Below are 25,988 nucleotides of genomic sequence, written 5' to 3'. Positions count from 1 at the left end.
TAGGTTAAATATGGAATTTACCTACATGAAAAAGCTATTGGACTTCTTTTTTAAGCTTTAAAGTTTCCAGTGGTTTATCTAGGGATCCACAGATGCATTGGTTTTAACATCAGTGTCTGCCGAAATTGGCCTTTTTGATAAACATCTCTAAGTAATGTGTGCATGAACTGGTGTTGGTAGCCAATGCAAATCTGTTGTGTCCAATCTTTTTTGCACTAATATTTAGTTTGTCTAAGTTCTGAATCACAGAAGGTTTTTTGATTTGATTGAAGAAATACTCAGAACAAACTGATCTGTTTTCAAGTGTGAGGTCAAGTATGAGATTAGACTCTGACACCAGAAGAATTGATTAAAGACATTAGTTTTAGCATCAATACTTGTTTTTCCTACCTCTATTTCTGCCTGTTGTCCATGACTGCCTTGGTTTGAGGTGACTTTGACCGCTACAGTCGTCATGTCATCCATTTTTCTACATTTGGCAACCTTGCCAAAGGCCCCTTGTCCAAGGATTTTCTTGACTGCATAGACTGTAGTACTGGAGAGGAGAACACCTCCAGCTGTTAGCTGGTTGGCCTCGTCAGAGGACATCTCTCTGGACTTTTTTACAGGTCAAAAATGGTTTCTTGGACCTCAAATTTGAGGGGAAAAAACGCCAAGGATGTAATTGGCTTTGACGTTTGATGAGATTTTGAAATATATCCTCAAAATCTGTGATTGAAAGTATCCAACAAGTCCAAAGATGCTTGCAGTTCAAAATCGAAACACGACCGAACTCTTGCAAGTGTGACTGCTCTCCTGGAAATCTCAAACCACACAGAGAATTACGCCTGCCTCTGCTACACTTTAAATACTTTAGAATATTCTATTCCTTTGAAACAGAGGCACTGTTCTAGTCCATGACATCACCAACATTCCATTCCATTTTCTCCATGAGTTTGCTTAACATTCTAAACTAGAGGTGCACAAATTATTTATTTAATTATTTTTACTGCAAGACAGTGGCTTTAAAGGACCAATGCTCCTCTTAAAATGGCCCATTTTTGTTGTTTTAAAAATCTAAGACCAAAATGTATTATTGTGGAACATTTTCCTGTTGTGATGGACTTCTAACCAAATTAAGGAGAGAAAATCTTTTTGTAGGAATTAAAAATGAGAAATAATTAAAACATGGTTGCATAAATAAGCACATCTCTAGACTAAAACTTTGCTAACAATAGAAATGGCAGATTTCAAAACCTCCTAGACCATGAGAGGTCATTTTGACAGCTAGCTTACAAACTCCTCCTAAGATATAGACCCAATGTAAACAGAAATGCAATTTTGAGAAAGGTTATCTTTTTAAAAATGCAACAACACCACAATGTGTATTTTAGATGCTTTATTTAGACTTTTTCTTATATAATAATAATCATTGAACACAGCAAGCTGTAATCTTTCTATTACAAAACACCAGTATTTCAGGAAGTTATTCAACTAACAACTGAGAATAAGACGAAAACAAGGGTCGTATCTGATTTGATCATGGAACACTCAATTTGAATCCCTTTTATGGTAAAATAATAATGTCCAATTGTCATAAATGTACTGCATTCACAGTGAATTTATTTCTATTTTTGAGGTGGAACTAATGGCCAGATCACTGGGGAATTGGGTTTGATTTTTCAGATAAATACTGCAATAATTTTACCACCTAATGCCATTAGTTTGACTATTATTTTCACCCTAAAGCTTGATTACGAAAATGCTCACCCAGGATAAAGCAAAGCAAAGCAACACAGTGAAAGATAGCTTCTACACTGAAGCCAGTTTTTCCTCCTTACTTTTTACTCCTGTGGACCAATGATCTTAAATTCTTACATTATGAGGTACATTATGTTTATCATACAATGATGAAACATTTCAACTTTAGACAAAAATATTGTTCCAATCTCTCACCATAAAGCTGAATAGAGAGTAAAAAGTCTAAGCATGTTCATCCTGAAAATGTCATCCAAATCAGCCATTTCTCAGCACCACAGAGCGCCACATCTGTATAATAACAGCCTAAAACCTCCTCAGCCTGGTTTCATTAAAACATCCAACATCAAAAAGTGGTCAAATAGGAAGCTTTCTCTGTGAGAGACAATAAATACAGTGAAGTTATCAAGATGCAGATTTACTGCACACACATTTTAATTTAAGCATGGCAGAATATTTGGTTTCAAAATGACTGCATGTGGTCTTTTTTGGGAGAAGTGTTCATATTTTCTCTGCCTTGACTGCATTTTGTAAAAAAAAAAAAAAAAAAAAAATAGCATTTCAAATCAAAACACTTTAAGGCAAAGGCAGGAATCAGCAGCATTCTGTCTTTTAATTCAGCAAAGTTATATGTCATATAAATGTGTAAGCAGTCAGAAGAATTGCCATGGTCTTTCTAGTGTCCAAGCACCTATAAACTAAGCTCACAGGCCGTCGTCTGCACATCTCTACTTTATTCAGGACTATTTTTAAATGCTAATCTGTTGCTATGGTTGGATTTGGCTTGCATTACTCAAGCCATGAGGCATGACTCAGGGCTTTTCTTTTTTATGTTTGAATATTTAAAAGTTTGTAAAAACTTTGTCAGCATCTTTCTGGATGTATATATTTCATTAGGCATGCAACTGACGACTATTTTGATTGTCGATTAATCGCCAGTTGTTGAAACTATTAGTCGACTAGTCAGGTGGCTTTCCTGCATTTACTTAATAGCTATTGTTGAGGTGATATGCCATGAAAAATCTAACAAATATTGAAATTTAAGCCAAGTGTACTTCTACAAGAAAGTGGAATAAGCAAAGTTTAGTTTGCATAAATGGGAGAAATTTGATAGAAAACAATGCAGATGGAGGCTCAAGTTTTATTTCCTCTTGATATCTTCACTATATTCTTCAGGTGTATCCACCTGTAGCTGCAGCACAAACATAGCAAGAGGCTAAGATGGCCATGCCCAAAATCTGTTGACATCTGTTTTTCCAGTGCAGACAGAGACATAAATATGATTGCAGTTAGATTAGGCTTCATACTGAAAATATACAGTGTTGATTTATTTTTAATATGTATTCTATGACATGTTGGCTGTAAATATCAGCATGCTCAGGTGCAAATACTGGCCCTGTGTACCCATACATTTTGTAGTTTTAGGCATAATGTTGGCATTTATTCCGTAAACTTTAATGTTTGTTTGAAGGACTTTAGATGAGATCATTTTAACTTATGAGATGACATATTGGTTTGGTAACCTTGGTCTTGACCAGCTTGATTCATTTTGTTTAACTAAAAAAATCCAGGCAAAGATCATTCAAGTCAATACCAACAACCCTTCTGCAAAGTTAGAGTTAGCCAGAAGGTAAAGGAAGTCCTAGAGAGCCTTCATCATGCTCTGCATGCCAACAGAGGGGAGGTTTACGCACGCTATTCAGTTTATTTCTTTTGAACAGTTGGGTTTTATAATGAGCTTTAAGCATTGTTGCCATTATACTGTTATGATGGACTGGTGTGTCTTTCATCTCTCTCTGCGTGTCTGTCATGGTGACAGTAATGGGAGTTATGTATTTGTTTTAGTGCATTTTTATGATGTTTAAAGTCTGTATGGACTCAGGTTACAAACTGAATTGTGGCAAAGACTCTTCAATCCAATCCAATTGAATTGAATTCTAATAAATCAGGATTACTATAGCTATCTAAAGGTAGTTGTACGATGACATGACTGCAAAATAAGAAGCTGCAGAAGACTTTCAGTGCTCGTCAGATGGAAAAAGTCAAATATGAGAAACGTCTGAACAGTTTCCCTTCACCGCCAGAACTGTTTGTCGATCAATCTTGGGGAGTCATCTCTTTTGAGACCTGTCTCTTACAGGATGCCAAAATGCAAAGTGTTGCTAATAACTTCTAATGGACTAACCCAAACAAGAGGCAAACTGAAGAGGCGAGTTGCTTTAAAATGAAATTAAAGCTGCAAGAGAAAGAGATCAGCTCAGACACATTAAATTAGCAGGCACTGGTCCTTTTCATCCTGTCTCTGTGTGGTTACTTTCCTTGCAGCTCTTTTCCAGGACTAGGATCTCGAGTCAAAGCCTGCAATGTTAATCAATATCAGGGAATTAAGGGGAAGGCTGTTTTTGGACAAATTTCTAGTTTAGAACAATATGGTCTCTGAGAGAAGAGGAGGAGATGGCAGCACTTTATGTTCTTGCAGGGAAAATGATTTTTGGGCATTTTTGGCTGCAGGACAGACTTCACAACAAGGATCAATAAATGTTGATCGTGTGCACATGAAGGGGATTTCATTTTTTTTAAATCCTTTTATTTTTCACAGTTTGGGATCTAAATTACCAAAAAACAGCTTAACAGGGCCCCAAAAGTCGACTAACTGGATCCATGTGCTCCAATCAAAGAGGCTGCTCTCCTTGGAGCGGGCAGCTTGGGTTCAAATTCAGCCTTCGGCTCCTTTGTAGCATTTCATTTTCCACTCTCTCTCTCTCTGTTTGTGACTCTTTCCACACTATATTTCCAATCAATAAATGCATAAAAGCCTGCTAAAAATAAATCGAACAAAATGATCAGCTAAACATCCTTTCATGTCTTTAAAGTTTTTATTTGGGGTAACACTACAAAGATATGTTACTCTTAGAGTGAAGGACTGACAAGCTGAGACCTAAAAGGATAGAACTTTTTATAAGGACAGGGTCCTTTTTTAAAACTAAAACCAGCCATCACATATTTCTCTTTTTAAAGTCACCATAGTGTACAGTATTTCTACTTTGCAGGAATAAGTTGTTGATCTACCACTGCCTCGGTTAGGTTGTCAGCAAGTTTAAAGCATTACCATCAGATCCAACACAATGTATTTAATACAGCCTAGTAACACAAAGTAAACATGAATCACACTTCAGTGGACAAACAACCCCTCCATGGTTAGCCTGCCTGCTAGCCGTGCCCGCGCTCGGCATCTCTCCCGTCAGCAGCTCAAAGTAGCTCCACTTCTGACACCATGTTGTGTTAAGTCCTCAATAAAGACTACAGTTGAGCTTCATATACTGTGTGTTTACTTCAGTATATTTCGGGAACACAAACAACAGCATACAGCCTTCTATGCTTGGAGTTACAGCTTTTGTTTACCTCCCCCTCCATGTAACCGGAACTACCTTTTCTGTCCTGCGCAGTGATACATCAGGTAGGGTCAACTTATAACACCACATCCCCCTTACTGTAAGAAGTTTAAAGTAATCCTTAGCTGGATCTTCAATTAAAGAAGCACACAAAATACACATCACTAATTGACTTTGAACTTCTCTTATTTTCAAACATTCCACAAATAATAACATTACCACTTTTCAAATCACAATGGTCTAAAAGCAAAAGCTATTCTTACAGTAGGTTTACCTAATTGAACACAAACACTGAAACCCCACTGTTGGGTTTGTTCCTACTTTTTTTTTCTCTCTCTCACAGGTTAAGTCTCTGGGGTTTTATCACTTCTCTGCCTGATCTTGTAATCCCAGGTGTGTTCTGAGTCTTTGCAGCTGGTGTGAGTGTCTTTGCAGCTGTTGAGAGTGTCTCAGAAGAACCTGTATTAGCACTGATTCCCACATCTGGAGTGTGATTAGTTTGATTCTAACTCTGCTCTTCTTGTGGTGGAATAAGCACTAGATGGCGACGGTTTCTCCTCAGCATCCCTTGCGGTCCCTTGATCAAATAAGACTGTGGGCTGTGGTGGGCAGACGTCACTGTTCCTTGTGCTCTAACATCAGTGATCCAAACCTGGTCTCCAGATGACAGCTTTGTAAGATCCTTTGCCCTGTGTCTTCTTTTAAACCATTGTTTGTCCGTTAACCTTTTCTCTCTCTCTCTCTCTCTCTCTGTATGAAGGGCTGAACAGCAGGGAGAGCGGGCAGTAACTTTTCAGGAAGGGTAGGCACTGTGGTGCAAAGGCGACGTCCCATGAGCAATTGAGCGGGGCTGTAGCCATTGCTCAGGGGTGTAGCTCTGTAAGCCAGTAAGGCGCAATAGGGGTCTCTGTCCTTTTTACGTAGGTTTTTCACCGTCCGAACAGCACGCTCTGCCTCCTCGTTGCTCTGGGGGTATTTCGGACTGCTGGTGATATGTTTGAATCCATCATCATCTGCAAAATCTTTCATCGCCTGTCCAGAGAATTGTGGGCCGTTGTCACTTATGAATGTCTCTAGAATGCCATGTCGTGCAAACATTGACTTCAGATGAACAATTACATCTGTGGACCTTGTGGGGCTTAACTGTGCAAGTTCAATATACCTAGAGAAGTAATCAACCACAAGCAAAAAGGTTCTCTCTCTAAGTGTAAATAGGTCTGCACCCAGTTTTTGCCTGGTCTGTCTGGAAGTTGAGTCGTCATCAAAGGTTCTTTTGCATTTGTTCTCTCATTGATACAGCCTCTACATTTCAGGACTAACTCATTTATCTGACTGCTTAGTCCTGGCCACCACACTGCCTGTTTTGCACGTTCTCTTCACTTTACCACCCCCCTGGTGGCCTTCATGAATCTTCTCCAGCACATCGTTTCTCATGTTTGCAGGTATGACTAACCTTGTGCCATGCAGAAGAAGCCCATTATGAACCGTCAGAACTGCTCTCTCAGTCCAACAGTGTTTTAGTGGCCCCTGGAGATGGTTCCTGTCTGGCCATCCATCCCTGCAGTACCCCATGACCTGTGCACACACTCTGTCGGCACACAGCTGCTCACGAAGCTCTGTCAGGTATCTGTCACTTGCCAGGAGGTTGTCCAGTACAGTCTCAACATAAATATCAGTATCTTCCATCAGGCCCAGATCTGTACATGAAGCACCTTCTTTGAGCGGGGAACGAGAGAGTGTCTGCAGTGGTGAAGTTTTTTCCTGGAGTGTGAAAGATTGTGTAAGAATATCTCATCAGACGCATCCTGAACCTCTGAATGCGAGGTGGCAGCGAGTCCAATGCCTGCCCACCTAGTAAGCTCACAAGAGGCTTATGGTCTGTTTCCAGCTCAAAATGTAGACCGAGGATGAAATCACTAAACCTCTCACAGGCCCAGGTCAGTGCTAGTGCTTCTTTCTCCAGCTGTGCATAGCGTTGCTCTGTGTTTGTCAGCAATCTGGAAGCATAGGCGACCGGTGACCAAACCTCTCCTTCCTTTTGCAGCATCACAGCTCCAAGTCCATAGGATGAGGCATCAGCTGATATTTTCAGCTGTTTGTTTGGGTCATACATCTTGAGTACTGGTGTAGATGAGAGCTCATGTTTAAGACTTGAAAATGCCCTCTGCTGCTCATGACCCCAGTACCATAAGTTCTTTTTAGACAGCAAGTCTCTCAGTGGTTTGTCTCTTTCAGCCAGGTTTGGAATGAACTTCCCTAGCTGATTCACCATGCCTAGGAAGCTCCTGAGCTCACTTACATTTGTTGGCTCCTTCATTTCTTGCACGGCTCTTGTTTTGTCTGGATCCGGCTTCATGCCATCTGCTGAGATGATATAGCCGAGAAACTTCACCTCTGTTTTTCCAAACTCACACTTGGACATGTTGAGTGTGACACCTGCTTTTTCAGCTCGCTCCAGAACAATATGCACCCTTGCATCGTGCTGCTCCTTTGTAGCTCCCCAGATGAGGATATCGTCCATGTGGCACACAATGCCTTCAAGGTCTGCCATGACCTCAGTAACCATCATATTCTGAAAGTGTTCTGGCGCGGAGGAAATACCAAAGGGCAACCTGTTGAAGTGGTAGCGCCCGAATGGTGTAATGAAGGTGGTGTAGAGAGCTGATTCTTTGGACAGGGGAATCTGCCAGAATCCCATGTTTGCATCCAACTTAGTGATATAGCGTGCTCCTGTGAGCATGCCTAAAGTTTGGTCAACAGAGGGAAGAATGAACTTTTCTCTGCACACTGACTCATTTAGGGGTGTCATATCCATGCAGATGCAGACTTCCTCTTTGTTCTTTTTCGGGGCTACGACCATACCACAACACCAGTCCGTTGGCTCTTCCACTCTACTTATGACCCCTAATGCCTCCATTCTCTCCAACTCCTTCTTCACTTTTCCCAAAAGTAGCAGTGGTACTCAACGTGGCACTTTCAGAGAAAATGGTACAGCATCGGGCTTCAGTTTAATGGTATAGGGTTTCTGAACCAGCCCAAGCCCATCACAGAGTTTAGGATAAGTCTTTCTCACTGTCTCTTGGTCTATGGAATCAACTCTTGCCACTCGATTGACTCTCATTGAAGCTGGTCTGCTCAACAGTGCCACCTGCAGATCTCTCACCACAAAGATCTTCTCTGTGGTGCTCCTGTCACGGTAACTTAAAGTTTCTGTGGCTGACCCCAGGACAGTTAGTTTTACCCCACCCGGACCATAGAGTGGTTTCTTAGTTTCCTCAAGCTTCTCATCTCTGCAGATAAGTCTCTTATACAGCTGCTCAGGGATCACGATGACATCGGCCCCTGTATCTATTTTAAAGGTTACTTTAGAGTCCCTTATGTCAATGTCAGCCATCCATGGTCATCCCCTGGAGTCATTTCCCCTAGAAACAGTCTATCTATGTCCTCTGACACCTCATTAACAGTGCATGTTGACCTACATACTTTCCCATAATGTCCACGTTTACCACAATTGTGGCAGTCTGCACTCTTAGCTGGACAATTAAACGCTGGATGGAAAGGTGATTTACCACACTTTGGGCATGGTTTGTGATCTCCTTTGTTGTGCTTCGGTTTTGGCTGTCCTTGTGTAAGTCCTTTAAGTGTGTTTTTTTGTGGTTTCCCTCTTTTGAAATGCATAGCATCCACAGCCGTCTTGCTGTGGGCCATGTCAGCTCTCAAATCTGCCTGTTGTCGTTTTATTTCCTCTGACTGTCTTGCCATAGCAATAGCTTTTGTGAGAGTGAGGTCTTCGTCAAGCTGCATCCTCTCTGAAAATGATGAAGCTTTAAGGCCGACTACTGATCTGTCTCTCAAAAGTTCATCGTGAAGTGCACCATACTCACAGTTCTCCGCCAGCGCATACAGCGCTGTAATGAAAGCGTCCACAGTTTCGGTCGGCTGCTGAACTCTCTTGTTGAATTTGGCCTGTTCATATATCACGTTTTTCTTTGGGACAAAATAAGTGTCAAATCCTTTTTTCACTGCATCATACCGCTGCTGCTGCTCCCTTGTCAGGTCCAGTCCTCTTAGCACGTCATCAGCCTCGTCTCCCATGCAGTAAACTAGCGTATTCACCTGGTTAGCGTTGGAAGAATTATTCAAATTACTTGCCAGTCTGAATCGCTCAAATCTCCTAATCCACTTCTCCCACTCCTGTGGCTTCGAGAAGTCAAAGGGTTCCGGGGGTTTGATGGTAAAATTAGCCGTCGGAGGGGCCGGAGTTCCCGGTCGGGGTGCCACTGCTCCCTCGTTCTCCTCCATGGTTAGCCTGCCTGCTAGCCGTGCCCGCGCTCGGCGTCTCTCCCGTCAGCAGCTCAAAGTAGCTCCACTTCTGACACCATGTTGTGTTAAGTCCTCAATAAAGACTACAGTTGAGCTTCATATACTGTGTGTTTACTTCAGTATATTTCGGGAACACAAACAACAGCATACAGCCTCCTCTGCTTGGAGTTACAGCTTTTGTGTACCTCCCCCTCCGTGTAACCGGAACTACCTTTTCTGTCCTGCGCAGTGATACATCAGGTAGGGTCAACATATAACACCACAAAATCCAGGCAAAGAGAGTGTTTTTGTTCATGCTTGGTTTAAAAAATAACAATAGCCTTAAGACAAATGCTAAAGGGGCATGGCCACTGTTTTTGCAAATGTGCTCTCATGATTGTTTCAGGTGTCAATGACTTCTGATGGTTATCTGATATCATAAAATTTTCACTGCAGGAGGAAGTGCTTTCATTTGATCCTGAATGTTATTACTGTGACTTTACTTTAGTGTTTTATTCATGCCTATCATTTTTCTGAACCTGATCTTTGAAGAAGAAAAGAGCTGCAGCAGTAAACAGTCAGTTACCCTTTTTACATTAAAACAGGGTTTTTATATCATGAAAGTTTAGTTCTTGAGAAAACACAATTTTCACCAGGGATGCACAATATGATCAGCCTGATACAGGTGACAGCAGATGATAGCTCAAAAGGTTGATTATCAGCGAAATTCATCTAAAAATTTCTGCTGTTTATTGCTGATATATCAGCAAAACATGTCAGCAGAATGCCAGAAAAGTCTGTGTAGTTTAAAGCAGAATCAGTGTATTAAGGAGTAAACCTAGTTGGAATGCACTGTATTATGGGCATCATATCAATATTGGAAGATTGTAGCTATAAGAATTGATTATAGTATCAGCAGTATGATTTTTTGAAAGATGTATTTTGGGGCTTTTTATGGTTTTATTTTTAGAGAGCAGGACAGTAAAGAGAGTTGGAAACAGGGTTAAGAGAATGTGAGAGAGACGTGAGAAGAAACTACAGGCCGGTCTGGAACCAGGGTGACCTGGGGGACACGACCTAACCACTAGGCCACCTGTGTCTCAAATCTCTGCCTGTATTGACAACCAATATATAGTGACTGTCAATATCAGCCTATATGGGAGTTAAATATCCTCCATATATTCACAAATTTTAAATTGTTCTCTAAGGACTGAATTTAGTTTGTTTATTCTTAAACCCCAAAGTCTGTTTTGTCTACTTAAGTTTTAGCTCTGAGCTACACACCTTCCTTGACTCCCATATGAATTTAAGTGACATCCCTTTCTTAATCCATAGGGTTTAATATGACATCAGTCCACCTTTTGCAGCTACAGTATAACAGCTTCAACTCTTCTGGGAAGAGTTTCCACAAGGTTTATGAGTGTGTTTATGGGAATTTTAGACCATTCTTCCAGAAGCACTAAGTGAGGTCACACTGCCTGTATAAGTATTCGCTCCCCTCAAGTCAGTATTTAGTAGATACACCTTTTGGCTGCGATCACAGCACTGAGACTGAGAGGGTGTGAACAGCTCTTTTCAAGTCCAGGCACGAACTCCAAATAGGATCAAGGTCTTGACTTTGACTCGGCCACTCCAGAACATTCACCACGTTGTCTTTGAACCATTTCTTTGTAGCTTTCGCTTTATGCTTTGTGTCATTGTCTTGCTGGAAAATAAATCTTCTCCAAAGTCGTAGCTTTCTTGATGATTGAATAAGGTTGTCCTCAAGCATTTTCCTATATATTGCAGCATTCATTTTACCCTTTACCTTTACCAGCCCTCCAGGGCCAGCTGTTGAGATACATCCCCACAGCATGATGCTGCCACCACTATGTTTCGCAGTGAGGTTGGTGTGTTTGTGGTGATGTGCAGTGTTTGGTGTTCGCCAAACATCACTTCTTGTCTGACAGCCAAAAAGCACTATGTTGGTCTCATTGGACCTAAGAACTTTGTTCCACTCGACCATGGATTCTCCAACATACCTTTAGGTGACCTCTTGTCAAGATTTAATATGAGTTTTCCTCAACAGTGGCTTTCTCTTTGCCACTCATTAATAAAGCAACTGGTGAAGAACCCAGACAACAGTTGTTGTATACAGAGTCTCTCCCATCTCAGCTGCTGAAGCTCGAAACTTCCTTCGGAGTAGTCGTTTGGTGTCTTGGGGCCTTTTTGAGGGAGGCCATATTCCTTCTATTTCTTGATGATGGATTTACCTGAACCCCAGGGGATGTCCAGTGACTGAGAATTTTTCTTTTTCCATCCCCTGACTTATATTATTCAGCAGCCTATTCTCTGAGTTGTTTAGAGTGTTCTTTTGTCTTGGTGGTGTAAAAGTATATGTCCATTTTTAAGGTTACGTCAACAACATTTTCCAAAAAAAGTCGGAATGCCTACAGTGTTAATAGGCGATTTTGCCACAAAATGGTAAACAAAACCCTCTCTCAACTTTTTTGGAATGTGTTGCTGGCATTAAAATTGAAATGAGCTCATAATGTTTCAAAAATAATAAAAAATCTCCATCTCTGCATTTGATGCATTTTCTTTTATTTACAGGTCATTATGGGCTTACATCATTTTGCAATTCAGCACACTGTTTGTATTCACATTGTAGACAACGACCCAAACATTCAGGAATTATATTGTAAAATGATAAGTTTTTATGGCATATGGTGAAATAGTTTTAAATTAGAGTGATTCATTCAGTTAACTTATCCTGTACTGCCTTCACAACAGTGGTGGAGAGAGTCAGACTTTTGTTGTAATTAGAAAATGCTAGTTTTTGCTACCCGTGCAAGGTGGCATTGACTGTGTTTACATGGGCTTAAGTACCCCCGTTATGGGTCAATCCTGGCTTTAATCATATTCGATATACTGTGTTAACATGCACACAGAGAAACCTGGTTATTCATATACCTGTACACATGAGGAAAAAGTAGTATCCCAGTTTCTGATCACTGCGCAGGCATCTGTGATGTTATTTTACAACACAAAAGTTTGAAATTTGAGAAAAATTCGATTTCTGTCCATTATTTTGGGCGCAACACAATTGAATACAAAAATCAAATTGCAGAAATGTTTACCTACCTCATTCCCACAACGGGAGAAAACCAAATTAATCTTATTTATATTAAGAACGGGTAATAAAGCATTTGCAGAAAAGCGATTGAGAGGATGGCAGGGAGTGAAAGAGAGATCTCAAATGAATAAGCTTAATATAACTTGGTATTTTAAATTATTCTGACTATTAGACTATTAGAATTATTATTATTAATCACTACGGGGGCAGCTCAAAGTGGGCCTTGAAAAAAATTACGCTTTTCCTTTGAAAAATACTTAAGAAGAGTAATCGTTTCTAAATTTCAGGACTGGGAGGAATTGACAGACTGTGCAGGATGCTGACTGAGTGCAGTCTTTCCATCTTCAGCTCACAGAGCTCTGATTACCGGTAACTCATGGCGTGAAGGGTCATTCCCTAACTCCACTGTAAACTACGCTCAAATTTCATTCATGGTGGAAAAAATTAAACTGTTTAGGTGATGTTTTATCTAAATATGAGAGCGTTTTGACACAAAACTGCGGTCAGGTCACAGACTGATCTGCTGTGGACACAGCCACTCAGCTGTCATTTTCTCTGGCAGGGCGGATCAGCTGTTCCTCTGCGAAACAGACACAGTATTTACAAAGTATCTGAAGTTAAATTAAGTTAAATCAAAGTCATGCCTGTGCAGGTAGTCTACAGTTGCAGAAAACAGGATAAGCCATATACATGGCACAGTATCCTGTTTTCTTTTGGAGTTCTCCAAGTAGCAAAACCGGGTTTCTCAAAACTGGCATACTGTAATATCCCAGTTTCTGAAGACGTATACATGCACAAACAGAAACCGGGGTACTTAAAAAAACCTGACAGAAACCAGGATACTCAAGTCCATGTAAACATAGTCAATAAAAAAAAGACTTTTTATTTTGGAAATTTATCTCCTCTACAGGATTTAAGTGATCTGGTCAACACTATAAGGGCCAGTGGACATCTTGCCCACCTCTTTATTTAAAACTGTACTTCCAACAATCCCTGTCTAGTCTCCATAATAAACAGCTCCCAGCAATCAGGCCACATCCCATCTTTAAATCTGCAATTGTGGAACCTCTTTTTAAAAAGAGTAACCTTGACCAATCTGCCTATCACAATTACAGGCCAATTTCCAAAACTGCCTTTTATTTCCAAAATTCTGGAAAAAGTTGTAGCAAACCAACTCATGTCTATTTTAACTGCCCACAATATTTTGCATAAATTCTAGTCAGGTCTCAGACTAAAACATTCAACTGAGAGAGCTCTTCTCGGAGTTTGTATGATACTATGATGTCCAAGTTCATTTAAGAACTTAAAGCAACCATTCTGTTGAATATGTGGCTCTTACTCTGTGGAATCTCCTCCACTTCAGTTGCGTTCAGCTGCTTTCAGCAGAGGCTTTCAAAAAGGAGCTTAAGACACAGCTTTTCAGATTGGCTTTCAAACGTGTCAAACATTGATTTGCAATTTTTCTGTGGTGTTTCATATTTTTTATGCTTTGCTGTTGTTGATTTGTTGTGATTTCATTTTAACTATTGTAAAGCACTTTGTGACATTGTTCTGTGAAAGGTGCTATACAATTAAAATTTACTTACTTAATACAACAAAAAAAAAACTACTACTTTAAACCAAAAAGAACACTGGGAGCATATTTGCAAGGAAGAGTGGACACATTTTGCCAAGTTGAGATGTGCCATGCTTAGATTCATACCCAAAAAGAACAAATGCTGTAATGAAATCAAAAGGTGCTTCAATGACCTATCTGTCCATGAGTGAGCATATTTATCCAACCCGTTTTTTTCTTCGAAAAGGTTTTGTTTGTTTTTCAATTGATTTGTACAGGTTAAAAATCACATTAATGTTGGTAAATTATTTGCCTTGGCCTGATTTTGTAACCTCACAAAAACCTGTTCAGACTTTCTGTCTCTTAAAGTACTCTACTCTTCAAATCAGGTGATCGAGAACTGCCCTGTGACGGGTATCCAGGTGAGGACAGATGACCTCGGCATAAAAAGAGTGAAGGCAGTGGAGACCGCTCATGGGACCATTGAGACGCCGTGTGTGGTGAACTGTGCAGGTGAGATTATAAGATCTGATTATCCTGAGTATAACCAAACTATTACCATTACCAAATACAAAAGATGAAATTTGGTATATTACTAGTGTACGTTTCTTTAAGAACAGAAGCTTTTGGGGGTGCTATTGGTGGGCGGTCCGGGTTCAAGTCCGGCTTGTGGCTCTTTTCCTGCATGTCTCTACCCGACTCTCTCATCCCTGTTTCTGACTCTATCTACTGTCCTTTCTAGAAATGAAGCCATAAAAAGCCCAAAAATATATCTTAAAAAAATGTATTTGATAGGCGCTGGTTTAGCTCATTTGGTAACGTGGGTACTCATAAACAGAGACTTGAGTCCTGGTGCTGTTTGGTGCATGTCTGCTGTCCTACTGATGTAAAAGCAAAAAAAAAAAAAACAAAAGATAATAGAAAAAAATGCATTTATCTGCAGTTAAAAGTGTTCTTCCATGACTTTTCTTCTCTGTGTGTTTCATGCAGGTGTGTGGGCCACCAAGCTGGGTGATATGGCTGGAGTCAAGGTGCCTCTGATTGCGATGCATCATGCGTATGTGGTGACAGAAAGAATTGAAGGCATACAGGTACACATCATGTCTTAACAGTTTTGACTGTGACTACTCAACTAATGTGTAAAGTAAAAAACTGGCATGGTTATCTCTAGTCCCTGGTAGTGTGGCTGTAAACGGCAAACATCATGATCAAGGCAACAAAGAAATGTATTGTTTCAGTGAGAGATACATGAAGTAGACTTTGAGCTTTAGTACAAATATCAAGTAGTTCTGCTATTCTACTTCTGGAGAAGAGTCTGGCTCCAAGAATATGAAGCATGAGGTGGACACATAGTCCGGTCTTTTCCAGTTGAGTTGTATACATGCAAGAGAGTAGAATTGTTACTAAAAATGCAAGTCCACTTTTGATTAGCCTCATATTTGGCCCTTCACACACCCACATTTAACCATAAAAAGTGAACATATAATGCGGCATGAGTGAACATTCAAATGAGCTGGCAGACCAGATTTCCAACAATGACTCACACCAACAACCAGAAAAACGACTAAGGAAATAAACCGCATGACTTAGAAAAAGAGTTGCTTGTTAAGTAATAAGACAACAGATGGTTTTGTTTGTTACAGCAGGAGGGTCACAAACAAACAACCAAGACAGTGCCTATGTTGCTGCTACATTCACAGACCTCCAGCAGCGCCGTAGCATCCATCTTTCACTATTCTGCATGAGTGTGGCTGCAGGGATTAAATGTTTACAGAAAACACTCTGATTTCCATGCATGTGCAAGAATGCAGTGCAAAAGTGACTAAGCATCTGTTTTGGTCCCTAAATTACCTGACTTCTTTTTCTAAGAATTTAATTTATTTTGAAAGGGCTGGTATTGCCTCTATTATGAAAAACATAATTCCAACTAAAGCAATTATGCCATAGATAGGGATGTATGATTTTTTAAAAGATTTTTTGGGCTTTTTGTGCCTTTATTGATAGAGGAGGACAGTGGATAGAATCAGAAATGGGGACAAGAGAGTAGGGAGAGACATGCGGGAAAGGACCACAGGCCAGATTTGAACCTGAGCCGCCCGCGTACATGGGGTGTGCCTCAAACCACCAGGTCATCTGTGCCCCGGGATGAATGATTTCATCGTCATATACAAGGTTAAAAACAGCTAAAAAATGTCATTATCACTAATAGCACATATGACATTTTTCAACTGATTTACAACTGATTTATCATCTATAAATATCAGCCATATGCATGAATACATTTGTGTAGTTTAAGGCAGGACCAGCAGACCTATGACAGCTGGTCTTTTCTTGCCCAGCCTCATTCCTTAAATTTTCAAGTGTGTTTCAAGAACTGAAGTTTGAGGTCTGAACTATATTTATAAATCAGTGTCGTCATCGTTGGCTTACATGAATTCGGAAATGTTCACATTAGGGCTGAAGAGTTTTGAATCGCTATTATTTTACTTATACTGCCATTTCAGTATGATCTGTGCAATTAAAGAGTGACAACTTTAACATCATTATTCTCTTAGTATTTGAAAAGAAAGTATTGAATTATGATTGAAAGTTTATATTAAGGATTAAGTGTTTAGCTTTAATCCATATTTGGATATCAGCAAGATTTCAATACTGTGCATCCTCAGCCAAAGATAAAAGAAGCTGGCGGTTCATAGTTTATGTCACATTATAACCTTTAACCTGAGGTCATCTGTGGATGCAGCTGCAAAACAAAGAATGAGGAGGGACTTGATGTCTTAAACTGCCAGTAAGTGTTTGCAGCAGTGTTAATTTCATCAACTAAAACTATTCATCGACAGTCTTTTTTCCATGAGGAAGACTAGACAAGCAAAAAATAGTCTTTGATAACTAAAATTGGCTAAAAGTAAATTAAGTTTTTGTCAAGAAAACTAAAACTAGACTAAACTGTAATTTATTTTTTGTCAGACATTCAAAAGCCATGATATTTCTACAGAGTAGGTAAATCTGTCAAATACAATGCATCTGTAGCTATTCTGGCTCTCAACTATGGAAAGCAGGGGCCTCGGGTCTGGCAGGGTGCATAAAACCTACTAACATGACTTGGCACCAGACTTAGGCAAGAGAAAAAAAACACTTGGACTAAAAGTAAACAAAAAAATGTTTTTGAGTTTTCGTCAACTAAAACTAGACTAAAACTGTAAAGGTTAGAAATGACTTAAATGTGACTAAAACTAAAATGCATTTGATCTAAAGACTAAGACTGAGACTAAAATTAAAAATAGCTGTCAAAATTAACACTGGTTTGCAGCACCTTTAATAAAATCTTTTATTTACAAATGCAGGGTGTAAAACAAAGCTGAACTCTAAAAGTCTCTTGCCCTCCTGCCTCTTCATGCCTGCAATAGAAAAAAGATTTTGTAACAGTCCTTACTGATACTCCAAAGTCAAAATGAAGTCTAGGTGGAAGCGTCCAGTCAGTGTGACACAGTGTTTTTAGTACAGCTTTTTTATATGGCCAAACGCAACTAAAGCAAAATGCAGTGCATTAAACTGCCTCAACACATAAGATTCAACCTTGTGTTGCACTCACTAGCCAGGGGAGGAAAGTAACTAATTGCAATTACTCAAGTTATTGTCATTGATTAGCTTTGGTGCCTTTGACTTTTATCACAACATGTGATGTTTTTTGTGACTTCTAGCTTGTAAAACTCCTCACTTCCACTCCATTCTGGACTTAAATGTCAGAAACTTCACAACAGCAATGAAGAGTTTTTAAAGACTTTTAGGTACTACTTCATCACATTATCTTTAGGCATTTTTTGGCAAAGAAATTGATGTTGGTGATTGTCAGTATTTACAGTTTCACAAATTTGTTGTTGAATTGGAAATATAATAATAATAATTTTCCCAGTTGAGAAGCTCCAGGCTCAGCCAGGTGAAATAAGCCATTAAGCCTGTCAGATAGCCTCCTGACCTGCAGTGAATCAGACCACAGCAGCTGGCAACAGTGATGTTTTTATGGGAAGAAAATAACATAAAAATAACACAGAAATACACCGTCTGCATGAGGCACTAGAACTTTAAAATTCTATTGCAGTGTAGGTATTAAAACTTCATCCCATGTCTGCGCAGGCTGTGGGATTTTTCGGATCAGTTAATGTCTGTAAAACTTTAAATATTAACAGTCACAAACGTCAGTTACCCACCTAGTTTGAGATCTGAGTGATGAAACAATAACCAAACTTAAATACCTACGCTTTTATATAGTTACCAAATTCTTGTGACCATTTGAGTAATGTTTTTATGGTTAGAAAACCAGGAAAACATGCCTCCAGCCTGAGATCCAAGATCCTGTAGCTGACAGCTGTGGTCTGTCAGAAGGCGTCTCTGATGGGCTTGCTAGCTTACTTCACCAGTCCTCAAACATTCCCTAAAGGTAATTCAGTGATGAAGTAGTACCCAAAAGTCTTTAAAAACTCTTCATTGCTGGTGTGAAGTTTCAGACATTCCAATTTTTTTTATTCAGTCACAAAAATCGCACGTTGTGAATAATACAAAGTGATTTTTTAAATTCAAATCCCATGTTTTCATCACCTTGATTTTATCATCACTTTTTGTAACCTTGAGGCCTCTTTCCTTAAATGATAATACATAATTTTAATAATTATGATAATAATGTAATAATACAATAATACATGATTTCATTGTGTTTTTACAATGCAATGATAATAAACCACTGTTTATCTATGAATGAATCTGTTTGCTCTGTTAATGATAAATGATGAAAGAAAAACAATAATGGTAAATTTTGCCACGATTTTTATCAAAGTAACCTCAAATTAATCAAACCAAATCATAATTATCACTTCATTTTTAAATTCAAACGCCTTCTAATCACCTCATTATTCAATTTAGATGAGTTTTTTTCACCCCCACTTGTTTTGCACCTTCACATTTAGGAGTCGGGTGTCCTTATTCCTGTTGGAAGAGAGGGGAATAAGTGAAATACTATTTTTTAGTTTTTGCCTTTTGGTTTAATATTTAAGCTACATGAAGATCAGTCATCTTCATATAAACCACACCACCATTGGTTAGCATTGAGTCTGCCTGACCAACAGGGGGCACTGTGTGATTATAGATGTTTACTTGACATGATCCACACTGGTGTTAGAGAGCATTTGGATGAGACTTTGTGCTTATTTGTGCAAGACTGAGGAGAAGATTGTGTTGTTTGTATTCTTTGATTGCAAAAAAACGTCTATTTTGGAGGGCTTTGTCATCCTTATGTATGCTGATTCAGCACATCTGTGAGGGCTTGTGCTCATGATCCACTGCAGCTCAGTGACTGTGCATCTTGTGTGCGTTAGAATTAGTCAGGGTACACATGCATAACTACGCTCGTCCTCTAGAGGCTGGCGGTTTTAGAGCGAGCTGTCACAGCCTCTTTTTGCTACTATGTAGTTTAAGAGCAGCTTAGCCAGCATTACTGCCACATCACAGACATCAGGCCACACACTAAACGACATGCACAGTCACACTCACATGCTGTTAGGAGATGTGTTCCCACCAGGACGTGCGAGTTGTCAGGTCACACATCTCGTGTTGACCAGATGTGTGTGTGAATGGATGTTTTGTACCTTGGGGCTGTATTGGAGTTGCATTTAAAGTTGGTAATGACTGGCGTGTCTGTATCAGCGTGACGTGACGGACGGAGTGAATTGAAGTCCAGCACTTACTGTTTTGTGTCAGTATTGATCACATGAGTTAAGCTGGCTGACTGAGCCCCGCACAGAGGAGAGAGGAAAGGATATTTTGCTTTGATATGCCGTGCGCTGTTTTCCAAATGTCAGCCTGTTCATTGGTATTTTGATTTTGTACCCAGAGAGCCGATTGACTTTCGAATGCAGAGCACTCATGACAGAATGAAAACAAACGACACAGCACTTACAGTGTGTCTATTCATGAGAATGTTTACTCTGACTGGAGGGCATGAATGCAACTCTGTGCTGTGATTTGAATGAAGATTTCATGGTGTGTCAGTAGCTGCCAGACTACACCTAAAGAAACGCTATGGCTTGTTAAGGTGCATGCCACCGTGCTGTTAAGGTTTTTATGGTTGTTATGTCCTGTATTGTACACTCTGCCCTGTACATTCACTCCTATTTCAAGCAAAAACGTCAGATTGTGGGAGGCAAATGAGATTTGATTTGGTTTCCTTTCCCCTCTTAGAAAAAAAAAAATCCTTAGAAAAAGTTTCTCCGAATTTGTAGTTCAACAAGAAATCAAAATGAGTTAGAAAAATGTTTAACTCCACAACATTTTAAAACTCGTGAGGACTTTATAGCTGGTTACAAAATAGACTGAAATTTATATATATATATATATATATATATATATATATATGATTTGATTTCAGCACTAAAACAAGATATTTAGTTAAACGATTTTTAAAAGTATTCAATTGTGATTATTTAACTCATATTGTTTGCAATTGTTGCAAATTTCGATTATCCTCTCTGCCTTAGCAGATGATATTGTGCATCCCTAGTAGCCAGGGTCGACCAGGGCCACCCCTGAAATCTCAATCTCATGGCCTCACAAAAATCGTCAACAATGACTATTTGTCAGAATGATTTAATGTTTAACAGCTGCAGTGGCAATGTGCACATGCATTACAGTCCGTTGCAGGCATTTGAGATTATTCATGTGACCTGAAGCATGTTGTGCTGCCACTTCTGTGCTGTGAAAGCAATCCAAAATGTTAAATTTTCTCGTTTTTTTGTTATTCTATGGTAAAAGTCTGGCTGACATCACCTTAAGCAATCAGAAAACTGAGCATGCAGTTTTTGAATTCCTGCATGTAAAAACATTCAGGCTACAGGTGGCACTGCTGCGATCACAGATACAGGCAGCAGCTCATCTTAAGTGAAAATGTTTACAATATCAGAAGCATCTCATCTTGGTTCTCTTTCATGCGTGGTCATCCTCTAAAGCTGTTGGTGTGCACTGCAGCTGGGGAGCTCCTGTTTCATCAATGGTTGCTCTTATGGAGCCCATGAAGATGAAACGCACCTTTAAACATTGTTAGAAGTGGTTTATATTGAAGTAATACAGAGGACTGACCCAGTGTGTGATATTTGAAATCCAAATGTGACTTGAAGACTGAAAAAAGAGAAATCTATACATAGTTGTTTGATTTAGAATTTGATTGATCTACATAAAAAGGCACTGCATTTATTTTTGCATAAAGATATAAAGTAAATATTGATCTTCATCTTGTTGATGAAATGGACTCTTAATTCGATGCTGATTTTAATGTACATTTTAATGTTTACATTGAATTTTCTCTCTGTTCAGAATATGCCGAATGTCAGGGACCATGATGCCTCTGTTTACCTGCGCCTACAAGGTGACGCTCTGTCTGTAGGAGGTTATGAACCTAACCCCATTTTCTGGGATGAGGTAAGCTTGATAATTACCCGATGATTGACCGTCTTATTCTCTGTCTGTAATTTAAAGAAATCTTAACCTGTATTGACTGTGTGTGTGCTTGAGTGTGAAGTATGACGCAGCGTCTATCCTGTTTGTCATAAAATCAATACTTCAATGAGGAAGCTGAATGAAGTTTAATCCTGTTATATACTTCTCTACTGGTCTGTCAGTTTGACCTTATCTCTTATTTATTGGGCTTTAGTTCACTTGTCTTAATAACTCGCGGCTGTATTATCTTGGAGGTCAGAGTATTTTCTTTACAGGACCTAGATTTACTGTAACAATGTATTCTGCTCATTTGTCTGCCTTCAGACCTTTATCTAATTATAAGTAGCACAATACGATGAAAAACCCTTTGTTCAAGGCTTTGTTGAGGTAAAATTGTATTAGTAACTTTCTGCACCAGAAAGAAAAGTGAAAAATTTGAGGAAATATGCTCATTCAGTTTGGAGAGTTTGCCTAGCTTTGCACGCAGACCTGCTTTAGGGGAAAAGAAGCAGCTTGTTGTCATTCAGGCCAATGTTAACAGCTATTTTAGATGTACTGTTGGGGTGGGCGTTCCCTCTTTGGCCTGGTTTGTTTGGACATATGTGAACACAGCAATCAAACTCCTGGAAAAATTGTTCTTGCCTCGCTTCCAGTTGAACCCTGAGAGTGAGAATGAAATCAACCCTGCAATCAGAACAAATCCCTGATTGACACTTCACAGCCCTGTAGCTATTCATGTAAGAATCAAACGCAGAAGCTGTAAAAAAAAAAAAAAAAAACTACCAAGCAATTTTGATAACAGCAGATAATTAAAGATGTTCCTAAGCAACTATTTCCCTATTCGGCTAAACGCTCATTTAAATTTTGTTTAATCGACTAGTCTAAAGAGGAGAAAATCCCTAGAAAACAGTCAAGTTCCTCACAGGGTCATTGTGTTAGCGGGTATGACATGAGCCTGATTCTCTCTACAGCGTGGCTAACATTAGCATCTAGCTCTGCCACCCTTCGTTCCTCTTTGCAGATTGATATCGTGCTTTGACATGTGGCATCTTTACACTTTGGATGGAAGTTATACATGAGTTCAACCCTTGACAGCCTACATACCACTTCATTTCCATGCATCTGCGAAGTGCCAGACAGGAAGGCAGTGTCCATTAACTGAAGCTACAGCGGCCTCTAGTGGCAGGAGCCTCATTTCAGTTTAAAAGAACATTATAGACCAGGACTTCAAGCCTGTGTTTATAAAAATGATAGATAATTAGTTTAACCAACTTGTAAATCCCACACCAGATAATTTGAAAAACAAATTCAAAGGTTTTAGCGATTAACCACGCACATCCCTAATAATGATATTCATTTTTAATCAAATAGGACTTTTGCACTGCTGTTGGAGCTTGGGCACTAACTAGCATAAAAACAGCAAAAGGCTAATGTTACTCAATGTCTGATCAGCAGGACATCACAGGACTCAACTACATCGACTGGCTCAACAGCTCGCTTAGTTCCTAGCTCAGTGAACAATGGGAATTTGTCCTTCCCAGTCAGATGGGAAACAGGAAGTGAAGAACACCAGTTAGGATTTAGTGATTTAGTAATGAAGGAGTTTTAGTACGTGAAAGCTCTAATTGGACCTGCACGCTGCAGTTATCATCAGAAAATTTGTTCATACCATATATGGACATAAGTATTTGGCCACCTGACCTATAATGACATTGTCATTGGTCCCCCTTTTGCAGCTATGACAGCCTCCACTCGTCTTGGAAGGCTTTTCACAAGATTTCAGAGAGTTTGGTTGGAATTTGTGCCCATTTATTCTCTAGAGCATATATAAGGTCAGACACTGATGTTGGACAAGAAAGTCTGGCTTATAGTCTCTGTTCCAGTTCATCCCAAAAGTGCTTGATGGGTTCAAGGTCAGGGCTCTGTGCAGGCCAGTCAAGGTCTCCCACACCAAACTCATCACACCATATTTTTATAGTCCTTTCTTCATGCACTGGGCTATAGTCTTGTTGGAAAATGAAAGGGCCTTCCCCAAACTTTTGCCAAAAAGTTGGAAGCATAGCATTGTCCTAAATGTCTTAGTATGCTAAAGCATTAAGGTTGTCCTTCACTGGAGAACATGTTTCTGCAGCTTCACAGTCCAATGATAATGTGCTTAACTCGACTCCATCCAACACTTGGTATTGGATTTGGTGATGTGAGGCTTGCATGCTGCTGCTAACCGTTGAATCCATATATATAAAGCTCCCATTGCACAGTCTTTGAGTCTACATTAATGCCATTGGAAGTTTGAGATTCCTCAGCTATGGAATTAGCAGAGAGTTGGCGCTGGGATTTTAAGTGGTCTTCTGCTTTGTGGTTGAGTTACTGGTATCATAGAAATCCCCCACACTCTGCATTTCAAGCAGGTTCACAAGCACTGCTCAGCTACGTCCATTTCCACTGCTTACTTCTCAGTACTCCCCCTTGTTTTGAATTAAGGACTATTCAATAAAAAAAAGAACACCATAATGAAACTGACATTCTGTTTTCATTCATAAATATCTCATAATGAAGGAGAAATGCACTGAATATTACAAAAGTTTTTATCGACATTTCTGTTTTCTGTGGTTGTCAGGTGACGTAAGTAAGCATTGCTTCGAAGAAATGGAGAATAAAATACTCAATGCCACAGTGAAGTAGACGTGGTCTTCATTCACTCAGTCAGTGTTTAATAGTGTTGACAGCTTGTACTGAACTTATGAACTTGAATATTTCCACAGTTTTTAAGGACAAAAATAAGCACTGAAGTTTTTCAAAGTTTTGCTGTCTATAAAAGTGTTCAAGTTACAAAAATGGTTCCATTTATTAAAAAAGTCAAGCATCCAAACAGCTGCATACAAGATATATGGTTCCCAAAGGTATGATAGGCATAACACCGTTCCACGGAAGAGAAGCCCATTGATTTTAACGACACCATAACTTTTCTTTGAGCACCACCTACAGCTTTTATATTTAGTGCCACTTCTGCTGAAATTAAATTTTACTGGGATGCTTAAAGCAAAGTATTTCTGTAAAAACTGAAATGACAAAAGACTGCGAAAGAAAACTATTCAAACAATTCTTCATAAAAAAGTAATGGCTCCATCTGTTCTGTTCTGCACTTACTTAAAGGTGGAGTTGAATGTGGAGATCCATCATATTTAAAGCCTAAATGGACAGGTGATCTTAATGGATGTGTACTTTATTTCAAGGACACATTTTTAGAGCAGTTTATTAAGTGGATTGGACAGTTTGGTGGCAGTCCGTCTCTGCTCTTGTTTCCTGTCCTTGTTTAACACAATAATAACTCATTGTGCAATCTTGTATGGTTTATTAATTTGTCTGAATATCTTTGCTATTGTAATGCAGCTTAATCCTTCATCCATAGCATTCACTGTCCAATATAATTACCTGTTCAACTTGTTTATGTTTAAGAATGAGCCACATTATTTTACATTATTTTACAATGTGACAAAAAAGTCCCAAAACTTGAGCCAAAATGTAAATAAAAGAGTTTGACAGGGTTTTTGCAGGACACTGATAAAATGTTCTCTCCTGTTGGACTGATGTCATGACTCTGTTTGGCTGCCTGCCTGTCTACACACTCAGAATCCCTGTTTTTTTATTGACCCAAGCATGGTTCCAACCTACACATTACTATGTTGACCTTAGGCTGGCTACACACCAGACCAAAGGTTTTCAAAGGTTTTTTATATCGCTGTCTCAACATTGACTAAAAACATTTTCATTCATACTTATGGCAATACATGTAAGCATTACCTTATGATTATGCTTACCCCTAATATAGCTTTTTCTAATTGGGTTTTGGCCGATGTGAGAGAATGTGCACACACAGATTTCAGAAACAAAAAAAATAACATTTCCCATATTGATGTGAATCAGTAATTTAAACCACCTCTATTCTTAACAAAAATATCTTTATTTAGCAGTATTTATATTGTTATTGGCTAATATGAGTTAAGAAATCTAAGCATACTGTAAATTGGCAGAAATCCAGTATGAAAAATATGTCAAAACAAGTCCTTAGTTGATTACCTTAGACTAAATCAGGCCTATTCACTGAGCGGCCCGGGGGCCACATGCGACCAGAACCAACCCCCAATTGGCCCAGCCTGTGGTCATGCCAGAGATGGAGAGGGCAACCTGTTTCGCAAGTTTTCATGAATTTCCGCAGTATTTCAGACCGTGAATGCAACACTCTGTGTAACCTAGCAACAGTCTACCTACAATGCGCTGCGCTGTTTTGAAGCATTGCTAGCGATGCTGACAATAGCCCCAAGACACCAAGTATGAAACATGTCCTTTTCAACAGTAGCTACAACTGTGCAAATTTTGTTTTTATGTACTTTAAGATATGCCTGGG

The 25,988-nt window shown here is 39.4% G+C and overlaps 1 protein-coding gene across 1 annotated transcript in view; it reads left to right on the top strand.

Moving 5' to 3' along the window:
- The window catches only part of sardh (sarcosine dehydrogenase), a 102,640-nt gene that overhangs the window by 14,389 nt on the left and 62,263 nt on the right, over positions 1–25,988 (top strand). The window contains exons 6-8 of the mRNA XM_041811745.1: positions 14,491–14,614; positions 15,092–15,192; positions 21,461–21,565. Coding sequence (XP_041667679.1) covers positions 14,491–14,614; positions 15,092–15,192; positions 21,461–21,565 — 330 coding nt within the window. The remainder of the gene's footprint in view (positions 1–14,490; positions 14,615–15,091; positions 15,193–21,460; positions 21,566–25,988) is intronic.

The sequence above is a fragment of the Cheilinus undulatus genome, linkage group 17, assembly GCF_018320785.1.
Source record: "Cheilinus undulatus linkage group 17, ASM1832078v1, whole genome shotgun sequence".
In the NCBI taxonomy this organism is placed as follows: domain Eukaryota; kingdom Metazoa; phylum Chordata; class Actinopteri; order Labriformes; family Labridae; genus Cheilinus; species Cheilinus undulatus.
Note: the sequence above shows the minus strand (reverse complement) of the source record. Positions and strands in the feature narration are given on the sequence as shown.